The sequence below is a fragment of the Bombyx mandarina genome, chromosome 25 (genome assembly GCF_030267445.1).
Source record: "Bombyx mandarina strain Sakado chromosome 25, ASM3026744v2".
NCBI classification, from domain to species: Eukaryota; Metazoa; Arthropoda; class Insecta; order Lepidoptera; family Bombycidae; genus Bombyx; species Bombyx mandarina.
Genome location: NC_143231.1, coordinates 11,905,641 through 11,933,223, shown reverse-complemented (window position 1 = coordinate 11,933,223; position 27,583 = coordinate 11,905,641). Strand labels below are relative to the sequence as shown.

The window sequence follows — 27,583 nt, the reverse complement described above, 5'->3', positions numbered from 1 at the left end:
TCTTTTCGAATATTTCATGAGCAAAGCTTAATTTTCGTGAACGTTTTGATATCTTTAGGTATTCTGCGATGAGGGAATTGAAAAACAGGATTATTACATACAGAAATATGAGTATTAGGGAACACCGTACTCTCCTTTTATAAGAAAAATCAGACATAGATAATAATGTAGGTTTAGTTTCTTTTCTCTCAGATATTCCGAACGAATTACTGAAATATATTCGGTCGAATTTTGTTTTCTTACAACCGAGTAATACCTTATGGTAAGTGGAGACCGCTATCTGCAGAGTATCTATTCCAAAGTAGCTTTAGTTGCGGACATGAATTCTATGACTGTGGACGATAGAAAGTTCTAGAATTCGCATATAGAATGAATGATATTCTTATAATCGTCGGATTTTATATTAAAAAAATAGCCTGTTTATATTTCTTTGATCTTTACGCAGGAAGTATGTCGCTATTTCCCACAAACAAGGCCAGATATTAGAGCCGGCAATTCTAAACATAAAGGTGTTTACTTAGTCTGGCCATAAATACTGTTACAATTAAAAATAAACAAAATATTTGAACATTTGTCAAAAACATTTGAATTTGGAATCTGTCATTTTTATATGATTGCTCATTGAGTTTTCTCATTTTGGCGCCAATACATTGTACAATATTTTGCGATATTAAAATGGAGTGGGGTGATAAAGAGAACCGAATCGCTGTGATTGCATTACACACCGGTCACCGTTCTCGTCGAACCCGTCGCTTGCGACGAAGGGCTCGACGAGTAAATTAACTCCCAGACACAGCCCACTGAGTTTCTCGCCGGATCTTCTCAGTGGGTCGCGTTTCCAATCCGGTGGTAGATTCTGCGAAGCACGGCTCTTGCTAGGGTTCGTGTTAGCATCGTCATCAGGTTTGAGCCCTGTGAGCTCACCTACAAACGTTAGGGTTACGCTGAAATAGCCTCTCAAGGCTCTCAGCTTAGGTAGGAAAAAAAAAAAAAAAGCATTACACAAAGTAGCTATGGAGCCAAATGCAATTTTTTAAACTCACCATACGCTTGGTATTAGTAAAATGCTCGTGTATAGAACCTTTATACTTAGAGAACGAATATCGAAACTTCGAAACAATTCGTATCTGAAAAACGAATTTGGCATTTTTATTTATTGCTTAGATGAGTGGAGTGGTTAAGTGATTACTGGAGCCCATAGACATCTACAACGTAAATGCGCCACCCACCTTGAGATATAAGTTCTAAGGTCTCGAGTATAGTTACAACGGCTGCCCCACCCTTCAAACCGAAACGCATTACTGCTTTACGGCAGAAATAAGCAGAGTGGTGGTACCTACCCATGCAGACTCACAAGAGGTCCTACTACCAGTAAAAACACGCAATGTAACAAAAACAGAACGCGCAGTCTCCATAACCCCGAGGCGAATACGGAAGGCACCCTTCAGCTTCATTTGCGTTACATTACGTGTTCCAAAAATTCGATGTTGCTCAAACTACTAGTATAGTCAGTCAACTAATCAATTAAATAGCTTTTAGTAGTCTTGAAAGCGGGAATTTTTACTAGTTTCTTCACAACGGAATTATATACCTACTTAAAATACAGTTGTTTGTAACAATAGTTATGACAGATTTTTTTTATTGCTTAGATGGTTAGACGAGGTCACAGCCCAACTCGTGTTAAATGATTACTGCAGCTCATAGACATCTACAACGTAAATGCGCCACCCACCTTGAGATAAAAGTTCTAAGGTCTCAGTATGGTTACAACGGCTGCCCCACCCTTCAAACCGAAACGCATTATTGCTTCACGGCGGAAATAGGCAGGGTGGTGGTATCACCACCCTGCCTATTTTTTTTTGTGAACTATTTCCTTTAGGTCCTATCACCATTAATTACGCAAATTATAAATTTGCGGGTTTAATTTTTATTACACCATGTTATTCCTTTACCGTGAAAGTCAGTCGTGAACATTGGTCAAGTACGTATTTCATTAGAAAAACTGGTACCCGACTGCGGGATTCGAACACTGGCGCGTTGCTAGATACGAATGCATCGGACGTCTTATCCTTTAGCCTACGATGACTTCAATATCATAATGATAATCAGACAAAAACCTGAATCGCGCTAACGATATTGTCAAGAGTAATTTAGAACAACAACATTTGGATCGTCCGTCAAGCGACCCGCTCGGCGGAAGATTTCTTACCTTCATTTTTCAAATCAAAAGAAATTTTAACCGAATGTCTTCGAGAAAGCTAAAATTTCAAAGCCTCCTCAACGAATATGCGAAATAAATTCAAAGTACAAAATGAAAATATTCTTAACCCGACGACACTTACCGTGTTCGTTGAACTATGAATTGAGTGGTTCCTGAGAATGTGCGTCCTCTCAGCCGGAAGTTATGCACGTGATAAACGTGCCGAGTAGCTCTAAAATAGTTCTTGAACTTTTGTATGAAATGTTATCGATGAAACCGTCGGGTTTAACGGACGCACTGGAGATATAATAGCGATCGTGACCCAGTTGCATAGCGCAGGAATCTAAGCCAGGGCTTGGGAGGTACTAGCAAAGGGAAGACCTTCCACCGAGCGTGTGAAATTCGGTTGACTGTCCGTCTAAATTGTGTTTTTTTTCTTCCCTACTTGAGAGCCTATTTCAGCTTTTTCTTGACCTGTAGGTGAGCTCGCGGGGCTCAAACCGGAGTGTTGCTGACACTGGAGCAGTGCTTCGCAGAATCTACCGCCGGATCGAAAACGTGACCCACTGAGAAGATCCAGCAAAAAACTCAGTGGGCTATGTGCTTTTTCTTTATTGCTTAGATGGGTAGACGAGCTCACAGCCCACCTGGTGTTAAGTGGTTACAGGAACCCATAGACAGAGTGCGTAGTTATCACAAGCTAACTCACAGACACAACGTCGCGATTCTGATCCGGTGGTAGAATCAGCAAACACTGCCCTTGCTGGGGCAGATGTTAGACAGTACCTCGGATTGAGCCCCGTGATCTCACCCACCAGTGGAAAAGGAAAAGTTGGAATAGCTCCACGAGATTACCGGCGATAAGAAAAAAAAACAATTCGAACGCTTTGAGACCTGAAGATAAATCTCAACTGTATTGTATTTCTGTCATACCTTATAACAGACCGAACAACAACAGCAGAAGTGAAACTTCGACTAGAGCGACATTAAATATAATTTGAAAACTAATATAGCAAAGGCTGAGTCAGGAAGCCGACCTAAAAAAAAAAATTTTGGTTTTTTTGTACGCTGTTGTTTTGTGCCGATATTTAGGCTGAAGCTAAATAATAATACATTACTATTGTTTCTTGATACGTGTGCAAATTTTCAAGCGAATAAAAGTCAATGAAACATTTTTTTAAGGGATTTTGTGACCTGGTAACTGAGACCTTTAGGTCATGTCTTATTTTAATATATATTCTTATTAATATGAAAAATGTTAATATGGAGTGAAACGAAAAGAAGATGATTAATTTGAAACATTAATCAACTGGGATGAAATTAAATGAAATGAAATGAGATGATATGGGTTGAAATATAATCTCAGTAAAATGGTGGTCATTTACTGAGATTTTTTCAGTGGACTTTTTGTAGGATCCCGAGAAGATACATCCAGCGGCTTTGATTCATTTTCCCACATTTGTGCACTTTCAGTTGTTTCATATGAAACAGTTAATGAACCAGTGTTAATACACATTAAAACCTCAAGAAACACTAAATAGACAAAATAAAACAAATCACACAGCTCCACTACTCGCGTTCCCGCCAAAAACGTCAATGAAATATAAGTTGAATTAGTTAGTGACAAGCTAATAAAAGCGTGTTAAAAAAAAGCATTGAAAAGTTTTTAAGCAGTAAATGTGAATAGTAATAGCCCGTCAGTAGCGGAGTACGAAGAGTCGACCGGACCCTCGTCTACTGTCCTTTCTAATCATGTTTCTCGGTCCCTTTAATTCACAGTTATTCAACAAAGCGAATCAAATTATTCAAATATTTAGACAACACGGCGTTGCTCTAATGAATTTAGATTAGTTCGTACCAAAATTAAACGAGCTATGGAATTCAAATTGACAGTGGGGTTTGATTGTGACGGGCTTAGTTTTGAAAATGCTTACGTATTTTTTTTTTTTTTTATAAATTAAATGTAATAAATATATATGTCGGAGCATCAGTGGAAATCAATTGACTATATATTGGTAGACTAGTTCTTGATTCGTTTGTAAGACATTGACGTGTGGCAAGTATTAGTCTCTAGATGACGTGTGATATTTGACAAGTTAGTCTATAACATTAGATGGGCTAGACCAGGGGCTCCCAAACTTATTTTGTCTACTGCCCACTTTGAGAATAAATTATTTTTAGCGCCTCCATTTTTTCATCTACTCAAAAACTACTATAGCGAGAACTCAGTCGGTGTCTAAGAGTCCTCTTAGATGAAATTACGAACCGCCTCCCAATTCTCTACACAACGCCCCCTTTTTTGGGTCTCTTACCGCTCCCTTTAGGTCTGCAGCCCCCACAAAGGGGACTTATCACCTACTTTGGAAAAGGCTCGGCTAGACAGTTATTTGAGTCATTCTTTTTGGAGGTATCATTGCGATTTTGCACGCATCCCTGAAATAACAGCGTTTCTAAGCTGCAATTATATAATTGTGTGCTTATCACGAGTTAAACCTACCAAGTGAGCGACCACGAGGATCCATGTGGTGATCGGGAGGAGCTCAATCCGTCATATATTTTACTGTTGACATTATATACCAAACAACTGAGAGAATGTAAACAACGGTTTGAGAAAAAAATATGTATTATTTAAAAAATATTTCAATAAGCGACTCGAATATAACTTGAAATGTTTATTTTATGATCCTGGTTAGGACATTTTTGGCCGAAGTAATAAAATTGCCTACTGTATTTTGGACGATTTGTATTTTGAATTGCAAAAATTACATTAACAAAATCTGTTACATAAACACGTAGACAGAAAACACATAACAAAAAGAATGTTTTTTTAAATTTTATTTTATTTATTTATTACACATATATTATTTACATTAGCGGACTTAATGCCTAGGACACTTTCTACCAGTGAACCAAAGGTAGTGCAGAGTAAATAACAGTAGGTGTGTTGATGTTAAACACAAACTCAAATACACATACATACATAAGTATAAATTTTAGCATTAGTTGTAATATCACTTGGATTATTTGATTAATGAGTTAATCCAACGCCACACTATACGATTGGAAGACCGTTTCTTGTCCCATGAATTGAGATTTTAATATCGCATCATAAGGTAAGCAGTAGAATCTGCGACGTACGCTTACCACCAAGTAGCATGTGACCTCAGCAGTCAGTAATTTTTGCTTTTGTCAGAGAAGCACTGGTGGTAGGACCTCTTGTGAGTCCGCACGGGTAGGTACCACCACCCTGCCTATTTCTGCCGTGAAGCAGTAATGCTTTTCGGTTTGAAGGGCGGGGCAGCCGTTGTAACTATACTGAGACCTTAGAACTTATATCTCACGTTGGGTGGCGCATTTACGCTGTAGATGTCTATGGGCTCCAGTAACTTAACATCAGGTGAGCTGTGAGCTCGCCCACCAATCTAAGCAATAAAAAAAAAACACGGCACACGTAAGTGGTCACAATCTCTCACTGACATTAGAAATACCAGACGGCCGCCCACGGTCCGCTTCAATTAATCGCGATTACGCAAAAACGTTCGTATATCTATAAAACATACCTCATAATCCGAATTCGGGTTAAATGTGCGAAGACCCAAATCAGCAAGCATTTCGTTAATATAATTTTAATCCAAACATTTCACCTGCCCTGAATAAACATTATTTAATTGAAGTGATTTCCCCGTTTGTTTACATTGAACTATTTATTTAAATCAATGTTTTACCAAGATTTTATGATGACCCGTAAGGCTTTTGACAGAAGGTTCGATTACGGTTGGCAGCGACAGTAATTAATTTATACTAATATATTATATAAATCTACAGTGGTTTTTACGGATGTTCCGTTATAACTACTGAACCATGCATCAGATTGACTTGAAACTTGGTATCCATGTAGAAAATACACGTACTTAATGGATAGGCTAATATTTATATGAGTGTTGGACTCCCTAATGATAATGACAAAAAATAATAATGTTTAAATGCCCAGTGAAGCGGGCGGGTATGCCTAGTTATTAATAAATTGACAGCGGCGGATTCTTTTCTTCTAGATTTTGTTCTTTTTTTATTGCTGTGGAGAGACAGATGAGTTCAGGAACGATCTTATATTACCTAGATGTTTATCAAAGCTCTCGGATGTCACAACGGAATCATGCCTCCAAAGGTTAACAATGTTCTCAACCACCACCGAAACCTATCGCCTTTATTACCAAGAACACAAAACCGGTTTTTCAATGCACCACCCGACTTTAGAAGGATCGTTGAAAATTATAAGCGACTGTGTTCACACATTTTTAGGAAAGCGATTTTTGGAACGAAGTTTCTTATGGGACGATGCGGAGGGGTACCCTAACCGGGAAAAAACGTCCGTAACGTAAGATTGTTATTAGTAATGCACACAGTGTACGACTTAACTTTGTAATAACGTACAAAAAATAACATATTTTTTTCTCATTCATTGACCACGATCAGGGCGTTCGTTTGCGCAATACACTAACTCTTATGGAAACAACCGTGAATGAAGTGTACCACAATAACTTCGCACGTTACCGAATGACCGTGGGTTGTTGCGAAACCTCCAGTTTTCTTTATACCTCGAATAGAACTTAAATATTTTTTTATTGCCCTTGTAAGCAGAGCACACGACCCACCTGATGGTGAGTGGTTACCGTCGCCCATGGTCTTCAGCAATGCCAGGGGCAGAGCCAAGCCGCTACCTACCGAAACCTACCTACTCCTAACCTACCTACTCATACTCACTACGAAAGCCAACGCACTACAATGTGCTCGTAATGCCAAAAGTCGCCTCCAATGGAGGAGCATTGCTCGACGTGTGGCTGCCTTGGATGCGAGCGTTGACGACGAGACGCAACCCTGTCCATTGAAAGCAACGACTACCCTGCCAAGAGTATCCGACTAGGAAGAAGAAGCTAAACTCATTTGCTACTGAACACGAAATAATACATCTGTGTCAGATTTTATCGTAAATATCTATATATAAATACGTGAAGCAAAAACTTTGTATCCCTTTTTACGAAAATTTCGCGGACGGAGGAGTATGAAATTTTCCACACTTATAGAGAATATGTGCACAATGCTAATATTTTTTTAAAATAATGCATAAAAGACACATTAAATCTATAAAGAAAACATTACGCACACTACATACCATGTATTTGACGCACACACGCATGCATACTATTTATTGTCAAACTTTTGTTCTTGACGTCTGTTGTCAAATTGAGAATAGATTAAATATTGTGTGTCTTTGTTAATATTTTTGTTATAGTGTAGTCTTGGCGAAATTTGTAATTATAGAAGTATAAAATACAATCATAATAGTGTACAAACTTACAATTCCAATTAATTATAGTCGAATTTCGACTAATGCGAGACCTCTAGTAATAACAAAATATATAAATATTTACTAACAATCACGCCACGTTAACTGGTCCCGTGATAAGTTCGTAAATAACTTTGTGTTACAGGTACCACATAACGGAAATAAATGTAAGATTTTTATTATACACATATATATATTTAATATACATCCATAAACCTGGAAAAGACATTTATATTTATCATACAAATATCTTCCCTTTGCGGGATTCGAACCCGCGACCCTCTTGTGTAGTGACCATGTCACTTACCACTACACCAGACGGCCGTTAAATACATCATATAGGTACCGCGTATTTCTTAAGATTCGTGGAGGAATTTATCTCGTGGTGCTAAGGGGTTTTATAAAGTCTCCATTTGGTCGGTGTTCACTTAAAAACGAAGCTTTTGTTAGCTTCGTTTTAGGTTTAGCACCGCTTATATCGAGGGGTGAAATTACCGGGGTTACTGGTAGTAGAACCTCATGAGAGTCCGCACGGGTAGGTACCACCACCCTGCCTATTTCCGCCGTGAAGCAGTAATGCGTTTCGGTTGGAAGGGTGGGGTAGCCGTTGTAACTGTACTGAAATCTTAGAACTTATATCTCGAGGTGGGTGGCGCATTTACGTTGTAGATGTATATGGGCTCCAGTAACCACTTAACACCAGGTGGGCTGTGACCTCGTCCATCCATCTAAGCAATAAAAAAAAAAAAAAAATACGCGAAATTTATCTTTTATAATTAAAGGTGCATTTTATTTGGTTTTAGCATAAACGGTTTGATGTTTTTGATTGAACTTCAATCAAGTTTACTCCATTGAATTAGCTGAAAAAGTTTTTTTTTGTTATAATATTTTTTCAACATTTTAAACTTCAAATAGCTCTCCTATAAAGTTGCAAAAATTTCGTATAAACCAAATAGTCTTAATTTTAAGAAATCAATATTATGGATCTGTTTATTTATAATACAATAGATTTAATAAAACGTGCAGAAAATTCATTCCGTACACATGAATAATGAACTCATTCGTTTCAATTTGATTATTTTGATGAAAAGGTTCGGATTTCTGGATCCCTTTATTCATTGAATTTGGTTTAGAATTTAATTGTTAATTTAATAGATTTCGGCCTAGTGTGGTTGGTTCTAAGGTTATTATTGTTCGAATCACTGAATTATATTAGTGATTCATTTTGACTGTACATTTTGTCTTGGTAATTTCTTAAATGAACAATAACTTTGTTGTCAAAGTGTGATTGAATCTCGGAGGGTTCCTGTTGGTTTTGTTAGCTTCAGTAAGAAACAAGATCAAAAGGTTTATAACTGTTTTATCTATTGCTTTAATGGATGTACGAACTCACGACCCACCTAGTCTTAAGTGGCCACCGGAAACCGGTGGTCATAGTCACCACTCACTTTGAGACATCCGTTTTTTTACAGTACAACGGCTGCTCAACCTTTAAACCGAAACGCATTACTGCTTCATGGTAGAAATAGGCAGGGTGGAAATACCTACCCGTTTGGACTCACAAGACGTCCTACTACCAGTAATTATGCAAATAAAAAAATGCGGGTAAGGTTTTTATTTTGCGACGTTATTCTTCACCTTGAAAGTCATTCGTGAACATTTTGATAAGTACATATTTCACTTTAAAAAATTGATACCCGCCTGCGGGATTCAAACATCGCCCGATACGAATGTACTCCGTATCTTATCCTCTGGGCTACGATCATTCCAATAATGCATTAGCATCGCTATATCCATTATGAGCATTTGCAAAGGGTCCTCGGTGGTAGGCCGTGGTTCGAAGGTTACATTGACACCGCTCAAGATCTATAATTTTCGACAACCTTCGCCGGCTAATAATTAGAATACCGACTACCTACACCAGCCTTTCCCAAAGTGGGCGATAACACCCCCTTGTGGGCGCTGCAAGTCTGAAAGGGAGCGGTAAGAGACCCAGACAAAAAAATGGGGGCATTATGCTGTAAACAAGGTGAGACGATTTATAATTTCATCTAGGAGGACTCTCAGACACCTACTGCTCTCTCTATAGTGGTTAAGTAAGGTGAAAAATGGGGGCCCTAAAAAATATTTATTCTCAAAGTGGGCAGTAGATAAAAGTTTGGGAACCTTTGACCTACATCATTAATAAAAGCAATTTTATGTGAATAACGAAAAACAATAGTAATTTAGAATTTATTCAAGCATAAACACATTGAAACAGTTCATCTTTGAGAGCAACTACGGCATCATCAGTACTCCTCTTGGCTATCGTGCTGCAGACGGATATCTTCTCGCACGACTGCTCGTTGTGGCGACGGGCGTTCGTCAAACTAAGATCCAGTTCATAGCCCAACAAAACCGCCTCTCTCGATAATTGCTTGAGGCACGCATTGATGTATTTTCTAGGATATGGCCAGATTTTGTATTAGAAAATTCAATTGTCAATTAGTTAGACCAATATAAATATGTTTAGATGCTAAGAAGTATAAACATTTGATTTTTTTTTTCATTGCATAATTAGGTGTAAGAGCTCACAGCCCACTTGGTATTAAGTAGCTACTGGAACCCATAGACATCTACAACGTAAATGCCGCCACTCCCCTGAGATATAAGTTCTAAGGTCTCAGTATAATTACAACGGCTGCCCCACCCTTCAAACCGAAACGCATTACTGCTTCACGACAGAAATAAGCAATATAAGAGGTCCTACCTCCAGTAATTACGCAAATTATAATTTTGCGAGTTAGATTTTTATTGCACGATGTTATTCCTTCACCATGGAAGTCAATCGTGAACATTTGTGAAGTACGTATTTCATTTGAAAAATGAAAAATTAGTACCCGCCTGCGGGATTCAAACACTGGTGCATCGCTAGATACGAATGCGCCGGACGTCTTATCCTTTAGGCCACGACGACTTCAGAATTCAAAACCGTTTCACGCAACGGCGCAAAATACAAACACTGACCTTTGCAGAATGCGCTGTCTAACGTTGTCAATGAATTTGGCAGCCTCCACCAAACTTCCCTCCATGTGCTTCTTAGTGATATTGATCATTTCTTGAGCGTAAATTCCCATTTTGGCAATGGACTTTCGAGCTTCCTCCGTGCAAACGTATATCTTGGCAACGTGCTTGTTCGCGAGTGTTTTAATCTTCCGATGATCTTCATTGCACATAGCTTTAACAATTTTTGACTGGAGTTAATCTTACGATTTCAGACCCGACATTTGTCTGACCAGTATTACCTATGTGATAGTAATCACAGTCTCGTCAACTATAATTATTAACTACATTATTCTATACTTTTGACCTAGTCCTACAACATTTACTGGTGATAGGGCCTATTGGAATCCGGTGCCGGTAATGATGATATGACAGCTGATAGCATTTGCGATTTAACCTAAGTCACAGAATTAACGATGCTATTCACACTGTAGAATTTACAGGGTCCGATAGCACATAGAGCACTAAGTGAAACGTGGGCTGATTGAATAACCTAATTTTATACCTGAAAGAGTGACATCGTCAGGTGAAAGCACCAGCTCTCTAAAATCGGATTTTTCTTTGTAGATTTACCAGTTGTTTTAAAATGAGTAGAATTTTGTACTCGATATCCAAGGCATGAACCTTTGAGCGGATGATAGTGACAGCACGATTCCACGAAATTTTGTACTTTTATCACGTTTAATGCGGAACGAGGTCTTATACACCTCGTATGGGTCTCTCTTACAGTGCGGCTAAGAAAAACATAGATGACACTGCCGTGCAGAGTCCGTAACTTCAATTTAAAGTAATGCTGCAGGTGACTGAATGTTTAAGAAACCCTATTAAATTCCATACCTACTGTTCTGAGTTATTAACGATACTAGTAACGATTTTAATACTTGATAATTTTGTTTGTTTTTAGTTATGTTAACTATTACTTTATATATTTGTCGGTATTCTGTTTTTAATTTAAATTGAAATATATTTAAATCACTTCGCAATAATAATTTTTAACTTCTCAGTAACAGCATCAAATATGCAAACATATCATATATGTAAGTGTTCGAAGAAGAGAAAATGCCACGAATGTTTGTCAAATTGCGAGTAAAATTATCTAGTTATGAGGTGAATAAAAAAGTTAAAAAGCTTTAGTATAAATTGCTTACGTGAAAAACATATTTTTGTAACGATCTCTAAAATCTATGTAAATCTTCCCTCATTAAATGCAGTACGAGGTCTATAAAACCCCTGAAATTCGTTAATTTCCAATTCCTTTTTTTAGATTCGACCAAATAAAGGTTTTCGTTTCTTAAATATTGCGGGTCTAATACTGCTACTTAATCTATCACTACTACTTAAATATTGCGCGTACTATCGTAATTGTATTTTTCATACGAGGTCTTAAACGCCCCGTGCTACAGGGGGAGCATATGATAAAAAAATGCCGACGTCAACGTGTTAAAATATTTATTTATTTTATTGGCCTTATAAGCAGACGAGCATATGGCCCACCTGATGGTGAGTGGTTACCGTCGCCCATGGACTTCAGCAATGTCAGGTGAAGTGACAAACCTACCATTTACTACTCACCACAAGACTCGCTTAAAAACATGAAATAGCTCCAATATACCTGGAAGGGTCAAATTACGAGCTAAAATCGTCAGCGCCGTATAAATCTTATTCTTCTTCACCACCGCAGCGTTTATTTCATCTTTGATCCTCTTTAAGATCTTTTCGGTCATTTGTTGGTACGAGATCTGAATGTTACGATGGTACGTGTCCAGGAATGGTGCGATCACCGTGTCCATGTAACGAGATATTTCACTGTAAGCAGATGAAATAGAACAATTTAGGGTAACTACACTGCAAGCGCTTTTGTTAATCTGTCTTCTCGTGAATTTCATTGCTAAAATTATAGTTTATTTCATAGAACTGGTGGTGTCCTACCACTACCAGCCTTTACTGGTGGTAGGACCTCTTGTGAGTCCGCACGTGTAGGTATCACCGCCCTGCCTATTTCTGCCGTGAAGCAGTAATGCGTTTCGGTTTGAAGGGTGGGACAGTCGTTGTAATTATACTGAGACCTTAGAACTTATATCTCAAGGTGGGTGGCGCATTTACGTTGTAGATGTCTATGGGCCCCGGTAACCACTTAGTACCAGGTGGGATGTGAGCTCGTCCACCAATCTGTGCAATAAAAAGAAAATTGAACTAGACTGCTCAGAATGATCCGTGACCAATGATTCATTAATTTACTGATGAAAATGCTATGAGCACTAGATATAAGGTCGAAATCACACTAGTAATAACACTGTTACCCCTAATTCAGTTGTGAAGTAATCATTCGCATCTGCTTAAAGGCATGAAAACAAATGCTCATACTGTCTCGTCGCAAATCATTAAGGGACATTTAATACCAAAAGAGACCATCAAACTTATTAAAAACCAACTTTATAATCGCATTTAATATGATCATATAAGACCACTAGCTGTACTCGTCCGCCTCGCTGCGCATTTAAAATTAATATTATTATTTATTGTCATTATTATTAGGGAGTCCAACTTTCATATAAATATTAGTCTGTCCATTAAGTACATGTATTTTCTACATGGATACCAAGTTTCAAGTCAATCGGATGCACGGTTCAGTAGTTATGATGTAACATCCGTAACAACCACTGTAGATTTATATATTATACTAGCTTTTGCCCGCGACTTCGTCCACGTGGAATAGTTTCTTTGGCATAACGCTAAATTTTACCCGCCTCTTCATTTACGTAGAAAGTGAAAATATTTTTGAATAATAGAATGTTAGATCTTTTAAAGGGGAACACTTTAGCGAAACTTTAACCGTTTCCGCAGCGCACGCAGTGGAAGCTCTCAAAAAGGATTAAAGCCCCGATTTTGAAACACTCTTTATTGGTGGTACGCCTACATTGGTCTTAGCGTGATGTTATATAGCCTATAGTCTTCCTCGATATTTCAAATCGGACAAGTACTTCCTGAGATTAGCGCGTTCAAACAAACAAACTCTTCAGCTTTATAACAATTATTACAATATAATACTAGCGACCCGCCGTCGCTTCGCTTCGGAAACTGTAGTTTATTATTGATTTCTCCACTATTTAAGGGATGTTATTATACATATAAACCTTCCTCTTCAAATACTCTATCTATTAAAAAAAACGCAACAATTACCGTTGCGTAGTTTTAAAGATTTAAGCATACATAGGGATATAGGGACAGAGAAAGCGACTTTGTTTTATACTATGTAGTGAAATATAGATTAGTATAGACTGGTCTATAAATCACTGTGAGAACATTTTATTTGTTCAAACACGCCGTACCTATTTACAAGTGCCAGTTGAGATCTTCTCTTATAATCGGAAGTGACAGAGTTACCCCATCGTTGCTTTAGTTTCTTCAAATGCTCCTCCAGCTCAACCGGCTGGTGCTGCCAAGGCGCCAACTCGAAGCAGAGACCGCCGTCCTGACGGATGTGGTTGCTCCTGTACTGAGAGGACAAATTAATAATTCTAAACTAAACATTAATTGAGGAAACCAAAAACAATATACAGCTAATTTACTGGTGGTAGAACCACTTGTGAGTCCGCGCGGGTAGGTACCTGGTTGCGCGCGGAAGTAGTAATAGGATGCGTAGTGAATTATTGGGATGGCGCCACCTTTGGAGTTTATTAGTTACTAATTACCGCGACTATCCAAAGCGTGGTGTTAGCTCCCCAATTAATAATCTCAGTAATTGGTTGTAGAACCTTAGATTGTTTTGCACTAAATGGGTGAAAGACCTATCGTGCAACCTGATTATAAGAGTTAGAGGGGCGCATGGACATCGCGACGTAAATATGAGTGAATTATGTCATTAGACATATAAGATCTTTTAAATCGGAACGGTTGACTATTTCGTGGCAAAAATGACCACGACACTATACTCATGCGGCCTAGGAATAAATTTTGTACACGCACGCTTCAGTACAATTTCCCTATTTTCAAACCAGAATTCATTAAAAATTTCTACATTTCAAATTAAGCAATGGAATTATCAAGCGTTGTCTAAGCTCTCTGGTCCAAGATCCTCTGCTCTAGACTGATAAAGAATATTGATTTCATCACTACCCGACATCCAAACGGTGATTGTGATAACACGAAAATCAAGCAAATCATGAGGATTATCACTTTTGAGAACATTTTCAATTATTTATATTTCACACAGAACACGAGGCCTTTTAATGATCCAAATCAATTTACATTTAGTCGCTTAATTACGAATGTATCAAAAAAAAAAACATGAAAAAATCGAATCACAATCTTTAAATGTAAAAGTGGTCTTTGATTATTTTTTTTAAAACTTTACAATCACAAGCATCGTTAGAATCGATTTTACGTCGAGATTTTTATGTCAACAAACATTGAATCAATGGGATTTCCTGATAACACAATCGATTTAATTAAGAAACTGTACTTTTATATTCGAATATCGAACTTAGATCGTAAGTACGTTAATTCTCTGTTACCACTCATCATCAAGTCATCAGACGAGCCTGCTTTCAAAGACAGTAAAAAGAAACATTAATGGCTTTAAAGTCTGTCAATGATAAAAATAACAATTTAATAATTAAAGTAAAACTGGTTCTTAATATATTTTTATGAATTTTATTTTTATGAATGAGGGATTACTGGTGGCCCAGAGGCCTTTCCAGCTTTACCAGGTCAGGTGGGCGAGCAAAGGCTCAGCCAGGAGGGGTGGGATTTGCTAACAACTGTCCGAGCGCCTCCGAAGGAGACCTAACAGCTCAAGAGCAATTGCTTTGCGAATGTATCTACTACCGGATCAGAATCGCGACCCGCTGAAAAGATCCGGCGAGATACTCAGCGGGCTGATGTATGGGTTAAGTTGCACGTCGAACTCTTAGAAGTCTTAGAAGTCCTCGTGGTCTAAAGGATAAGCTGCCCGATGCTTTCGTATCTATCGTTGCGAGTCTGCCGATGCTAGAAACCCGCATACAGCTATCAATTCTTCTGATGAAATACGTTCTTAACGAATGTTCACGATTGACTTCCACGGTGAAGGAACAACATCGTGTAATAAAAATCGAAGCTATGAAAATTATGATTTGCGTGATTAGTGGTGACGGCGTCTACGTGGACAGCGTTTGTTTGCTAACAGCTGCCCGAGCGCCTCCGAATGGGACCTAACAACTCAAGAGCACCTGCTTCGCGAATGAATCTACTACCGTATCAGAATCGCGACCCGCTGAAAAGATCCGGCGAGATACTCAGCGGGCTGATGTATGGGTTAAGTTGCACGGCGAACTCTTTGTCGAGTTCGACGAGTACGGTTATCGGAGTCCCTAATCCTGCTCCTAGTGTTAGAGCTGAAGGCGTCTAATGCAAAGGTTATAGGATCTGATGGATCCGTAAAGACCATGTGTGGTGACCAAGGTGGTGTTATATTGATGTTTTTATTCCCAATGCAACGTGATAATGGGCATTTCAATCCATCCACTCGTCCGAATTCAAAGCTTTCAAATGAATGAAAAGATCTAAAAAACCACTCAGGGTACACGAATAAAATCGATTTAAACACATTAAAAACAAACCACAAAGCTCCAAGTGCGAATTCGGATTCAAACAAAAATTACCTTTATACTTTACGACGAAACGATATTTATCCAATGGCAAACCTTTCTCGCGTCCGACAAAAGACCTCAATCGACAATTGTATAATTCAAATGTTGGCGCGAGATAAACACGGCGCGAACTTCGAAACGCCATTTTCTATTATAAATTGTGAATCCCTATATAAATTATTAGCTGTAACTATAATACTTACCTTAGTTATGGACCTTCGAGCCCGACCCGTCGTCGGCGACAGGAACACAATACCAAGAGTCGCTTGAATTACATTCAACACTTCAATGAATTCTGACCTTGAAATTGGCTTTGTACTTTCGACCCCTTTGTGTATTCTAGATTTTATGAAAGGAACGTACGACAAGGGATATCCTTTGTATACTCTTGGTTATTTTTTTTTTCTTATCGGTATTATCATTTTAAATTTAAATGTAATGATGACTTGCAATGCTCTAATAGCTGATAAAGAAAAGTATATCTACAAGTAATTCCGTCAGTGCGACTGTATCAATAAGCAAAAGCTTCTGCTGCCTTATTGGTAACAATTCAGACCTACTCATGTCAATGATACTCCTACACCAGAGCTCAATTCTTAGGACCAATTATATCAAACTCACATATCTCACACGATGTCCACAATGAAGAAATCAATCACCAAATCAAATTAGAACCTGCAAAACATAAAAATTTGATTAAAAGACAAACTGTGAGACCGCACGGGTACGTGCCACAATACTCGCCATTTCCGCCATTAAGCATACACTCGTTCCTTTTCTTATAATAGAAAAAAACTTTCATAGCGTCTTTGAACAGTTTTAAGATGCGAAATTTAATCATTTGATGTCAACGGAGTTAGAAAACCGCTTAATAACTGAGCTAAACTCTTTTTTTTAATGCGTGGACGAGCTCACGTAATTTTGATTTGTTACCGGAGCCCATAGACGTCTACAACGTAAATGCCGTCCCCAACCTTGACACATGGGTACTTAGTCTCAGTTTCTAAAGCACAATAACTGTCCCACTCTTCCAACCGAAACGCATTACTGCTTCACGGCAGACATAGGCAGAGGGCCCATACCTGCCCATGCATGTTCACAAAGTACCCTACCAGTAATTAAAAAAAGGGACTTTAAAATAAATACAATAGTCACAAAAACATTGTACCTACACTATACATACATATTAGTGAACAAAATTATTTTTCCCATGGATACGTGTACACACACAAAAGAATTAATTTTAAACAAACAAAACTAGTAGTTATGGAAATGCCTAAAAAATAGGTTTAAATCGCTCGCTTAATCAGAAAAATATTGTGATAATCATTGATAATTGTCAAATACAAAAGTACTAATACACAACATTTTATTTGTATAATGTATTATAATACAAAGTAAGTATATGTGTGTATGTTATATATATGTGTGTGCGTGTGTGTGTGTGTGTGTGTGTGTGTGTGTGTGTGTGTATTTGTATGTATATATATTGTTTTGTATCTTGTTATATGTATATATTATTATATGTAATGTTTACTGTATGCACTAGGTTTGTGTTCCTAATTCTTCTTTCCTTTTGCGGGCCTACTGGAAGAGATTTCAGCATGAAATAAGTAGTGCCCTTGTACTCTGTATCCTTATTGACGTGTCTTTTCTAACAGCTGTGTGTACAAAATATATTAAATAAATAAAAATAAATAAACATTTTGATACGTCATTTAAAACATGGCGTTCTTTTGATTACATAATTTTTTCACACCTAAAAAATACAGTAGGACGTCCAAATATACCTACGAAGTACAATATATGTTTTAACGTGTTCCTTCGTGACTCGTTGTTACTCGCAACTTCTGTTTTACGTCGCACATTCGACTGCGGAATCTTCGTTCTTGTGCAACTTTATGAAAACGTGTCGTCTCCGTGCCGTGTTCCTGAGCTATTCATACCGTGCTGACGGCGCAGTGTCGGACTCGGAGGATAATGATATAACGCAGCGATCTCAATGAAAAATACTTTTTGATGTGAAACATCTGTAGCCGCACGTAAAACCGATTTCTGGCGTGGCGACGCATGCCGTGGCGACGCGTCGCTATGCGCAATCGACTGTGCGATTCTCTCCCACACTATAGTGTATACTCCGTGGTGTATACAGTGTTGTTTACTACAGTACACCTGACCTGTGTTTTACTTGAAAACAAATTATTTTTTCGTAATATTTTATTTTATCATTAAGACATATTTCGTTCCTATCACAATCTGTTCTTTTCTAGATATTAATTTTACAAAATAATGTCGATGATCGATGTTTCACATCTGCCAGGCGTCCCGTGACGGCTCACATTTTTTTTTATTAAAGTGAAACTTTTATTACTTCGTCTCAAACTTTTTCGTCTGTGTGTTGCATGTCGCGTGACGGTCGGCCGCCGAGTAGGGATAAAGTGAAAGGTATTCGTCAGAGCAGCCAAGGCCAATATGGCGGCGTCTATAGTTCGCAGCAGCTGACCGTGTAGTGTATACACTGTTACTCATTTGTGCCAGTGCTACACGCTATTTTGTTTGTTTTTGTCAGTGTTTAATGTAAATGTTGTTTGTCAGAGTTAAATGTCTATAATGTGAAAAAAAGTTTCACTTTTACCGTGGTTTCATAAAATCACACAATCCTTTTTTTTATTGTATGAATTGTGCCCTATCCTGCAAAGGCAAGTTCGTTGTGAGGCAAACGTTATGGAACCAGTAAATTAATGTTAAAATCGTGACGGTAGCTATCATAAAACACAAAATACTTGACAAATGCCTAAATCTCGCCAACGATATTTTCATGAAAGATCTGCATATAAACTAGAATCGAACAATGGCATTTGGATTCATTCACATAGTAGCTGCTCGTGAGCAATTAGATCTAATTCGGAAGCGCCTTGGCAGCTGTTAGCAAACCGCACCCCTCCTACTGAGCACCTACCTGTCCTGGTGATACTGAAATGACTTTATTTTTTCCTAGCTATACTGATAGCCTTGAGAAGCTATTTCAGCTTCTGCTTGACGTGTAGGTGAGCTCATGTGGCTCATACCGGAGTGTTGCTAGCAAGAACAATGCTTCGCAGAATCTACCACCGTATCGGAAACGGACCCACTGAGAAGATCCGGCTCCGGGTGACCAGTAATCCTTCCTTCACACAAAAAAAAACATTTGGATCGTCAGTACGTAAAGTAATCGATGAACTCGTATTTGTCAGATAGTTAGATTAAATTGATTAATATAATAATTGTCGATGAGAAATCTACACATTAATCTATTCAAAGCGATTTTTGCAAATTCCCGATTCAGCGCTCAGTCGCTTTTTTTTTTATTGCCCAAGCAGGCAGACGAGCATACGGCCCACCTGATGGTAAGTGGTTACCGTCGCTCATGGACGTCAACAATGCCAGGGGCAGAGCCAAGCCGCTGCCTACCGTTCAATACTCTCCACAAGCCTCGTTTGAAGAAGGACATGTCATAGCGCAATATATTCATCATACAGTCTGAGTACGTTCCTGTCGCAGCCGTGACGAGCTGAGTAGCTGCACTGTATATACACCCGCTATACAGCGAAGGAGCAGAACCATCTGTTCTTCAATTAACTGAGCTAATCACGGGAGTTATTCGACGCGAATCGAGTTCAAACTGAAGCCGCTAACTCGGCGAATCTTTGCAAAAGATTTTGTGTGGAGATTAGAAATTTTATCGCTGTTCTTTTTTGTTATGGATAGATTAGCTCGCAGCCCATCTAGTGTTACGCTTTTCACCGAGGTGGTCGTTTGTAATCTTTTTTTAATACGCTTTTATTAGCTTCAGACGTTTGGAATGGAATACGTACTTACCAAATGTTCACGATTGACTCCCACGGTGAAGGAATAGCATCGTGTAATAAAAATCAAACCCGCAAAATTATAATTTGCGTAATTACTTGTGGTAGGACCTCTTGTGAGTCCGCGCGGATAGGTACCACCACTCTGCCTATTTCTGCCGTGAAGCAGTAATGCGTTTCGGTTTGAAGGGTGGGGCAGCCGTTGTAACTATACTGAGACCCTAGAACTTATATCACAAGGTGGGTGGCGCATTTACGTTGTAGATGTCTATGGGCTCCAATAACCACCCATCTATAATAATAACGAAACAACAATAAAGAAAAAAAAAGCATGAACGTTTGCCCGATGCGGGAATCGAACCCACGAACCTCGCAACAGTCAGAGTAAAAAAATACACCAAACAGACAAAATTTCATTCTCGGTAACTAAAAAGACTATAAAAGTAAACTTGCTTGGAGCTACGTAGCGTTCGCGTGCGACGCCGCCTGAATTAATTATACGTTTAATTAATTTTTTGTACGTCTCCCAAGAATCCGGCTCTGTTACGTGTTAACGTGTACGTGTACGTGTACGTGTACGATGCTGTACTTAACAGCATCACTTCTCTTCCTGTTACTGTAGTATTTCATGGACCAATGTTGGGGGACGTGTGAGTTTAGCTGTCTCATCATAAATGAACAAAAATAATATAATACAAAAAAAAAATTTAAAAAAATTGCGTAATTACTAGTGGTAGGACCTCTTGTGTGTCCACAGGGGTAGGTACCACCGTCCTGCCTATTTCTGCCGTGAAGCAGTAATGCGTTTCAGTTGGAAGAGTGGGGCAGCCGTTGTAAAACTGGATAGGCCTCCGGGCCCTCCGTAAACAATCAACCATAAAAATAATATGCTGAGGCCTCAGAATGCGTAGAAGAAGAAAAACAGACCCTCAATACGTTAATCCTTTTTTGGGGATTGTTGCAAAAATCGCTGAAAGCGTCATTTCGTTCCAAACTTTAGAATTTAAATTCAAACAAACATTTAAAGGAATAATCCACTCGAACCCTCAAATAACTTCAAGACATAAAATATATTAAACAATACGAAAAATAATGAATGTAAACATTTCGAACCATAAGAGATTGCCAATTAGATTCACGATTTCTACAGTTTTCCACTCCGGTTTTGTAACGAACGAATTTCGGGCCGTACCTACATACTCTATGTTGAAGTAAACACGACAACGAAAATATTCTACCTGAATTTTCATGAAAATAGGTTGCCTTCGTGAGTAAAAAGTGTATTCTCGATCTTAAAACGAATGAAGAAGGTTCATATCGGTTTTTTTGTTGAATATGGACGACGGAGCTAGTTATGAGGTGTACCCGTTTATTCTAGAAATAGTTATGGTAAACGTTGAATTCGCGTTTAAAGGCCTCTATGTATTAATAGAGAACATATATATTATTGCATATATTGCATACATTGCACATATATTTTATTGCATAGGATGAACAAGCTCTCGGGCCGCCTGGTGGATGGTTAATGGAAACCATAGACATCAGGAAACATGTACAAATATTAGATCCTTCCTGTCCCCACCACTCCTTCATCATCATTCTCCTGCCCTGCTCCCAGTCACTTGGGGTAGGCGCAACATGTTTTCTCCTTCCATACTTCTTTATCATATACTATTTCTTCGCTGACTCCCCTCTTACACATATTATCGTCTTTCACGCAATCCATCAATTCCTTATTCTAAAGAATTAACATATGGCAAATCAATATTTAATTCGACCACCACCCAAGCTGAGACATTAGAACTAAGTCCCTGTATGGTATATCAGCTCACTCAATCCTTAATGCCGGACCACATAACTGCTTCAGACCTGCAGCAGACATAGGTATGACCTACCTATGCGGGTATTTAACCGAATTAAATTTTTATTGATCTTTCTACTCCCCTTCTTTTCCTGATTTCTCTCTTGTGTATATGTATGTGGACACTTCAATTGACTATTAAAAAAACTTAATAATCCTAATAAATCTGAGATCAGCTGCAAGTTACCTTGAAACTTGTAATTATTTAATAATTATATGCCAAAACATCTTACGTCAACAAAACGTTCTCATTGTGTGTACAGGTGAAGAATCGCGGATGTTGCACGCGACTGAAAGACACAGATGCACCTGCGACTTGTCTCTGTACAGAGAATTGTTTATCTAAAATCTCCGGGGATTTGTATGAAAATAAACTTAATAGCATTTTCTAAAAAAACATTTTTTTAATTAAAATAATACACTAAACTGTTGTCTCATATAAAAAATGTGATATTTTGAATCGCTAGTATATGAAAATATATTGCTAGTTTTCTTCAAATTGACAACCACAATACTCTGAACTATTTTCTCAGCTCTCTGGCAACTCAAACCCATCACGCTCGCAACACAATAAAAATGTATTATTTTGCTAACCCGAATTGAAAAAAAAGCAAGGAAACAGCCAAACAAGAATCGAAGAGATTCACTATCCCGCCACGATAGTCCAATAATAAATTATCTAACTCGTGCTGTACAATAAATATCACTCACAATGAAACGGGCCATAAATTCAATACTAACGCAAAGAAAGGGCAAAAAGCAATTTCCCTTGAACGTTATCACATAAATTGCTTTCTACATATGGAAAAATTCATGTTGAATGAATGAGCAAACTCAATAAAACTGGAATTATTTTGATCAAGTTTCGTATTAATTCCCTTTGCTTTGCATGTATACTCGTAATATATAAATTGAAAAAAAAAAGACGTGGCACTCGGGGACTGCTGCGGTAAAGCTATTGCAAAGCATTATCAACTTATGCAATTACAATTAGACAATAATAATTTAATATTAAAACAATAATAAAAATAAGACCACGCTATATTTATAAACATTAACAAAAGCAAAACATTAACTGTCCCCTTCACACTCATAAACTAGACCGCGTGAGAGAGAGATGGGCAGACTTTTAATGATGCTCATGCAGTGCGACGTCACGCCGCGCGCTTATTCACAAACACTACACCAGCGCAACGTGTGAATGTGTTGAACGCGAGCAACATAGTAGGCGTAGTGGGGGTGTCCGGTTATTTTCGTTATGGAATTTCTTGGTTCAGTCGCCGCGCTCAAGGCCCGCGATAGAAGCAATGCAATAGCTTAAAATTAGCCCTATCCACAATTTGACATTAACAAAGCAAATAGTATGTCAAAATTCTTTTTCTATTTTTAGTATGGCTATCGGCTTTTTGCGATGCCATTGTTGCCAGGATGCATGATTACAGGATGGATTATTTGTTCTTCAATAATTTCATTATTAAATACATAATACTGTGCTATAACTAAGCTACTACTATGTTAAGTGAAAATGAATCCTGTGAGACTTCATTGGAGTTTTTTAAAGAACCCAACAAGCCACGTCCAGCGAATTTATACAATGTCATTTTCCAATGTACAGTCCAATTTATACAGTGTCAGTGTCATCTTCTTTGTGCTCAGTCACAGATAATAATCAGTAGACTAAAACACTAAATTAAAACACAAAAAAACCACACGGGTAGTCCGCACGGGTAGGTACCACCACCCCTGCCTATTTCTGCCGTGAACGAGTAATGCATTTCGGTTTGAAGGGTGGGGTAGCCGTTGTATCTGTACTGAGACCTTAAAACTCATATCTCAAGGTGAGTGGCACATTTACGTTGTAGATGTCTATGGACTCCAGTAACCACTTTACACCAAGTGGGCTGTGAGTTCTTCCACCTATCTACGCAATAAAAAAAAACCATATTTGAGGCACAGGTGTCTTGTCTCAACTATGGCATTCATAAAGGTACCCATAAATTACTTCCGTGACAACTTAACACCAAATGAGTTGCAATTTCGTTTACCCAAGAAAGAAACCAAAAAATAGCCCGCCTGTTACTATTAATCAGCTTTGATCAAAAAATTTGATTAAGACTAAACTGCGCACCGTAATTTAAAATATTCGTCAAAAATGCTAATATATTTTATAAGTTTTTTATTTTTTTAGAAAATTGTGTTTTTGGATGACTCGTAGTTAACACCACAATCAAAACAATAGGAGTTTTATTGTTGCAGCGGCTTACACAGTTTTTAGTTATATGTACACTTTAATATTTTTTTGCCTTATTTTTGGCGGTAAAAATCCGATGTCACAGACTATCTTCTTTTTTCAATCTCTCCTGCGTTCCAGCTTACGCATCATAAAAAATGTGCGTTCTTAAACGCCACAGTCTCTTCATCAAATGCACTTCATTCTTTTCGGTCTCTTGCCTTTCACGTCCAGACCCTACCAGCTATTATGACGAGATTTGTCGGTCCACCTCATTGGTTGTCTGCCCCGGACTGCCAGGTTTCCACTTCAGTAATTTTGTGCCCCACCGATTGTCTTAATTTTATATTCCCACACTTTTAAAGAATATAGAGAAAGAGTACAGAATGCTAATATATTTTTTTTAATTATGCATATAAAAATACATAAACTAAATTAAAAAAACATTACACACAACCATGCATAATTTAATTAATAATTTAATAAAGCTTTGTCGAGTGATTACATTACTCATATAACCATGCATTTAACACACACACATGCGTGCATACCATTTGCTTATTGTCAAACTTTTCTTATTGTTTAAAGTCTGCGGTCAAATTGAGAATAGATTAAATATTGTTTGTCTTTATTAATATTTGTCTAGAGTGTAATCTTGGCGAAATATGTGATTATAGAAGTTTTAAAGTCTTTGACAATAGAATGATAATACATAGTGTACAAACTTATAATTTCAATGAATTTTAGTCGAATTTCGACTACCGGGGGACCACTAGTATTAATTAAATAACTCATTTATTCGTCCTAACTCATTTATTCGTCCGCGTTCCTCCCCTAAGCTCCAATATGTGATCGAACAACACAGCGTATCACTGATTATTCCTTCTTTTTTTTTTTCAAACAGAAAACGATCGAAACCGAACGAAATACAAAGAATAAAAGTATGCTTCGAAAAGCGCGCCAATGTTCACAGTCTTCGAAAATAAAAACAGGCAGCGCCCGCCGCTCCGTACAGCCTATATTTCATTCGGGAACCAGTACAGCGCCGCAGCCGCAAAGCCGATAAATCCAGAGATTTCTATTACAGATAATACTCTGATTCTTTCCGGATATTTAATTTTATGTCCCTTAAGACCAACGACGGTTGTTTCCGGTTTAAAATTTTTAAATTTCTCTTCGAATAGAAACGAGGATTTGTGTATAATATTAAATTAGATGTCTTGTATTGAACATCGCCAACAAACATTTGTTTGCGCGTAGCGTGGCTAATGTATAATACTAGTGTGGATGAATTCAATTTTGTTTTGTTTTCTGAAACTTATTATTAGCATAATGGGGCTATTAGACACACTAAATCAATGATGTCCCAGATGGCAGCCTGTAAGCCACTAAATAACAGAATGTCTAAGATTTTTGCCACTTACTATTATTACTACCATTAGGCTATGGAATGAGCTCCCCTCCACGGTGTTTCCCGAGCGCTATGACATGTCCTTCTTCAAACGAGGCTTGTGGAGAGTATTAAGCGGTAAGCAGCGGCTTGGCTCTGCCCCTGGCATTGCTGAAGTCCATGGGCGACGGTAACCACTCACCATCAGGTGGGCCGTATGCTCGTCTGCCTACAAGGGCAATAAAAAAAAAAAAAAGATGGCAACCTGTAAGGAATTTGAATAAAATTAAGCTAAACTACCTAATCTCATATTAAAAAGACAAAGACGCATTTTTTTTTATTGCTTAGATGGGTGGACGAGCTCACAGCCCACCTGTTATTAAGTGGTTACTGGAGCCCATAGACATCTACAACGTAGACGCGCCACCCACCTTGAGATACAAGTTCTAAAGTCTCAGTATATCAGTCAGTCTCAGCATGCTGTCTAACCATTATTATAGTACTGGTAATCGAATTACACAAAATGAATGTTGTAAGGTAAATTTAAACATGAAATTAATTACCCTAAAAAATTTACTGAAAATTTACATGTCCAAAGACAGTCTTTACCGGACACATTTACGAAATAAAGGATTTTGATAAAAAAAAATTATTAAAATTTGCGTCTGAAAGCGGAGTCACCCTGCAGAGGTGCTCAACTAAATTCACCATTTACTTACATTAATGCAACGAGCGACCAAATGTTCACCACGCCTGCACTAAACTAAAGCAACATGGAATAAAAAACAAAATTGGATATGCTATTCCTTAAAAAAAGAACTCAAAATAAAAATTATTATTGTCGTACAAAGTAGTCGTAAAACCATGTCCTTTAATTTAACGGAAGCGAAAATTAAACATAATTTGAAAGATCTAAACGTAATATTTTTAAAAGTAATTAAAATAAACAATGTAATAAAATTCATTGTTTTTAATCATTGTCACTTTATTATTGTGACGTCATTGGCACTGGCACTGTGATGTCCATGAGCGACAGTGACCACTTACCTTCAGACAGACTGCATGCTCTCCTTCCAACAATGGCAATGAAAAAATCCGACGACACGTGCTATCTCAGCAGTATTAGGCTGTACTAAATTTACCAACCAACACACACTACTAATATACTACAATATGATGGGAAGAATGTAATGTAAGCGTAAACGCCTTCGTTGTAATAAAAGCGTTAGATGTACTTAAACAAATGCGTTGAGCTTAACCTGTTTACAACATTGAAAGAATACAAAAGTCGAAACCAACTAGAAGACTAATGCGGAATAAAAGCGAATAATTCGACTAATTTAAAGTCTTACTTTCTTCTTACTTTCGTCAGCACCTGCTCGGAAGCTTTACAATAGATTTTCCGCTGTATATGACAAACCATGAACAAAAATTGACAATTGTGTAGATGTATCGTAAACTCACCCTTGATTTGTGCCCAAAACCGATACTATGCCAAACTTCTGCTAGCTTATCAACGAATCACAGCGCTTCCACATATTTGTTTCCCTTTCTATCAAAAGCATGTAAATCCAGCAGGTATACTCGTTCAAAATCGATTTCCTTTTAAGGCAAGTAGTTAATTTTATAGGTAGTAAAATTCGAGCCTTAATCAAAAAGGTTAGGTTTTTTCGTTTAAGTAGTAGAATAAATAGGGTCACTCGCAATACTTAAAGAGCAAAATGTTTTTTAGTGTACTTTAGCCAATTTGCAACGCTTCTAATGCTAGTTTAGTGAAATGTTTACGTGACATGATAGTAATTAGATGACTAGAGCAGTTGCGCATTATAGCTTTTTTCTAGGCCAGGGGGCCAAACATCCCAGGTGTTCTCCTCGCCTAGAGGGTGAAATGTGGGACTCGATGGTTGCATATGGCAAAGTCAAGGGTGGAAAATGGTAAAGGCTCACCCAAAGCCCGATCTCCACCGGAGACCAAGCTCGGACGAAGTAAGAGGACCGCACAGTTAAAACTAAAACTAAAGGCACTTCTTACCCCAAGAAC

General features: G+C 38.0%; 1 protein-coding gene and 1 long non-coding RNA gene across 2 annotated transcripts in view; both read right to left on the bottom strand.

Annotated features, from left to right (window-relative positions):
• The window catches only part of LOC149499900 (uncharacterized), a 352,066-nt gene that overhangs the window by 263,700 nt on the left and 60,783 nt on the right, over positions 1-27,583 (bottom strand). The window lies entirely within an intron of this gene.
• LOC114243872 (uncharacterized) lies at positions 9,758-16,963 on the bottom strand. The gene is made up of 6 exons (XM_089738545.1): positions 16,945-16,963; positions 16,420-16,601; positions 13,916-14,082; positions 12,199-12,392; positions 10,551-10,761; positions 9,758-9,985 (listed from the first exon to the last, which is right to left on the bottom strand). Exons 1-6 carry the CDS (start codon positions 16,961-16,963, stop codon positions 9,781-9,783), a joined length of 978 nt encoding a protein of 325 aa, XP_089594671.1. The 3' UTR covers positions 9,758-9,780.

Bases quoted from the DNA above. Each gene is read 5' to 3' on its own strand.
- LOC114243872 (XM_089738545.1), bottom strand. The intron at 12,393-13,915 runs GTACGGCGTGTT...ATCTGCTTACAG, and splicing joins CAACTGGCACTTGTAAATAG to TGAAATATCTCGTTACATGG. The intron at 10,762-12,198 runs GTATATTGGAGC...AAATTGTTAAAG, and splicing joins TCGTAATTTGACCCTTCCAG to CTATGTGCAATGAAGATCAT.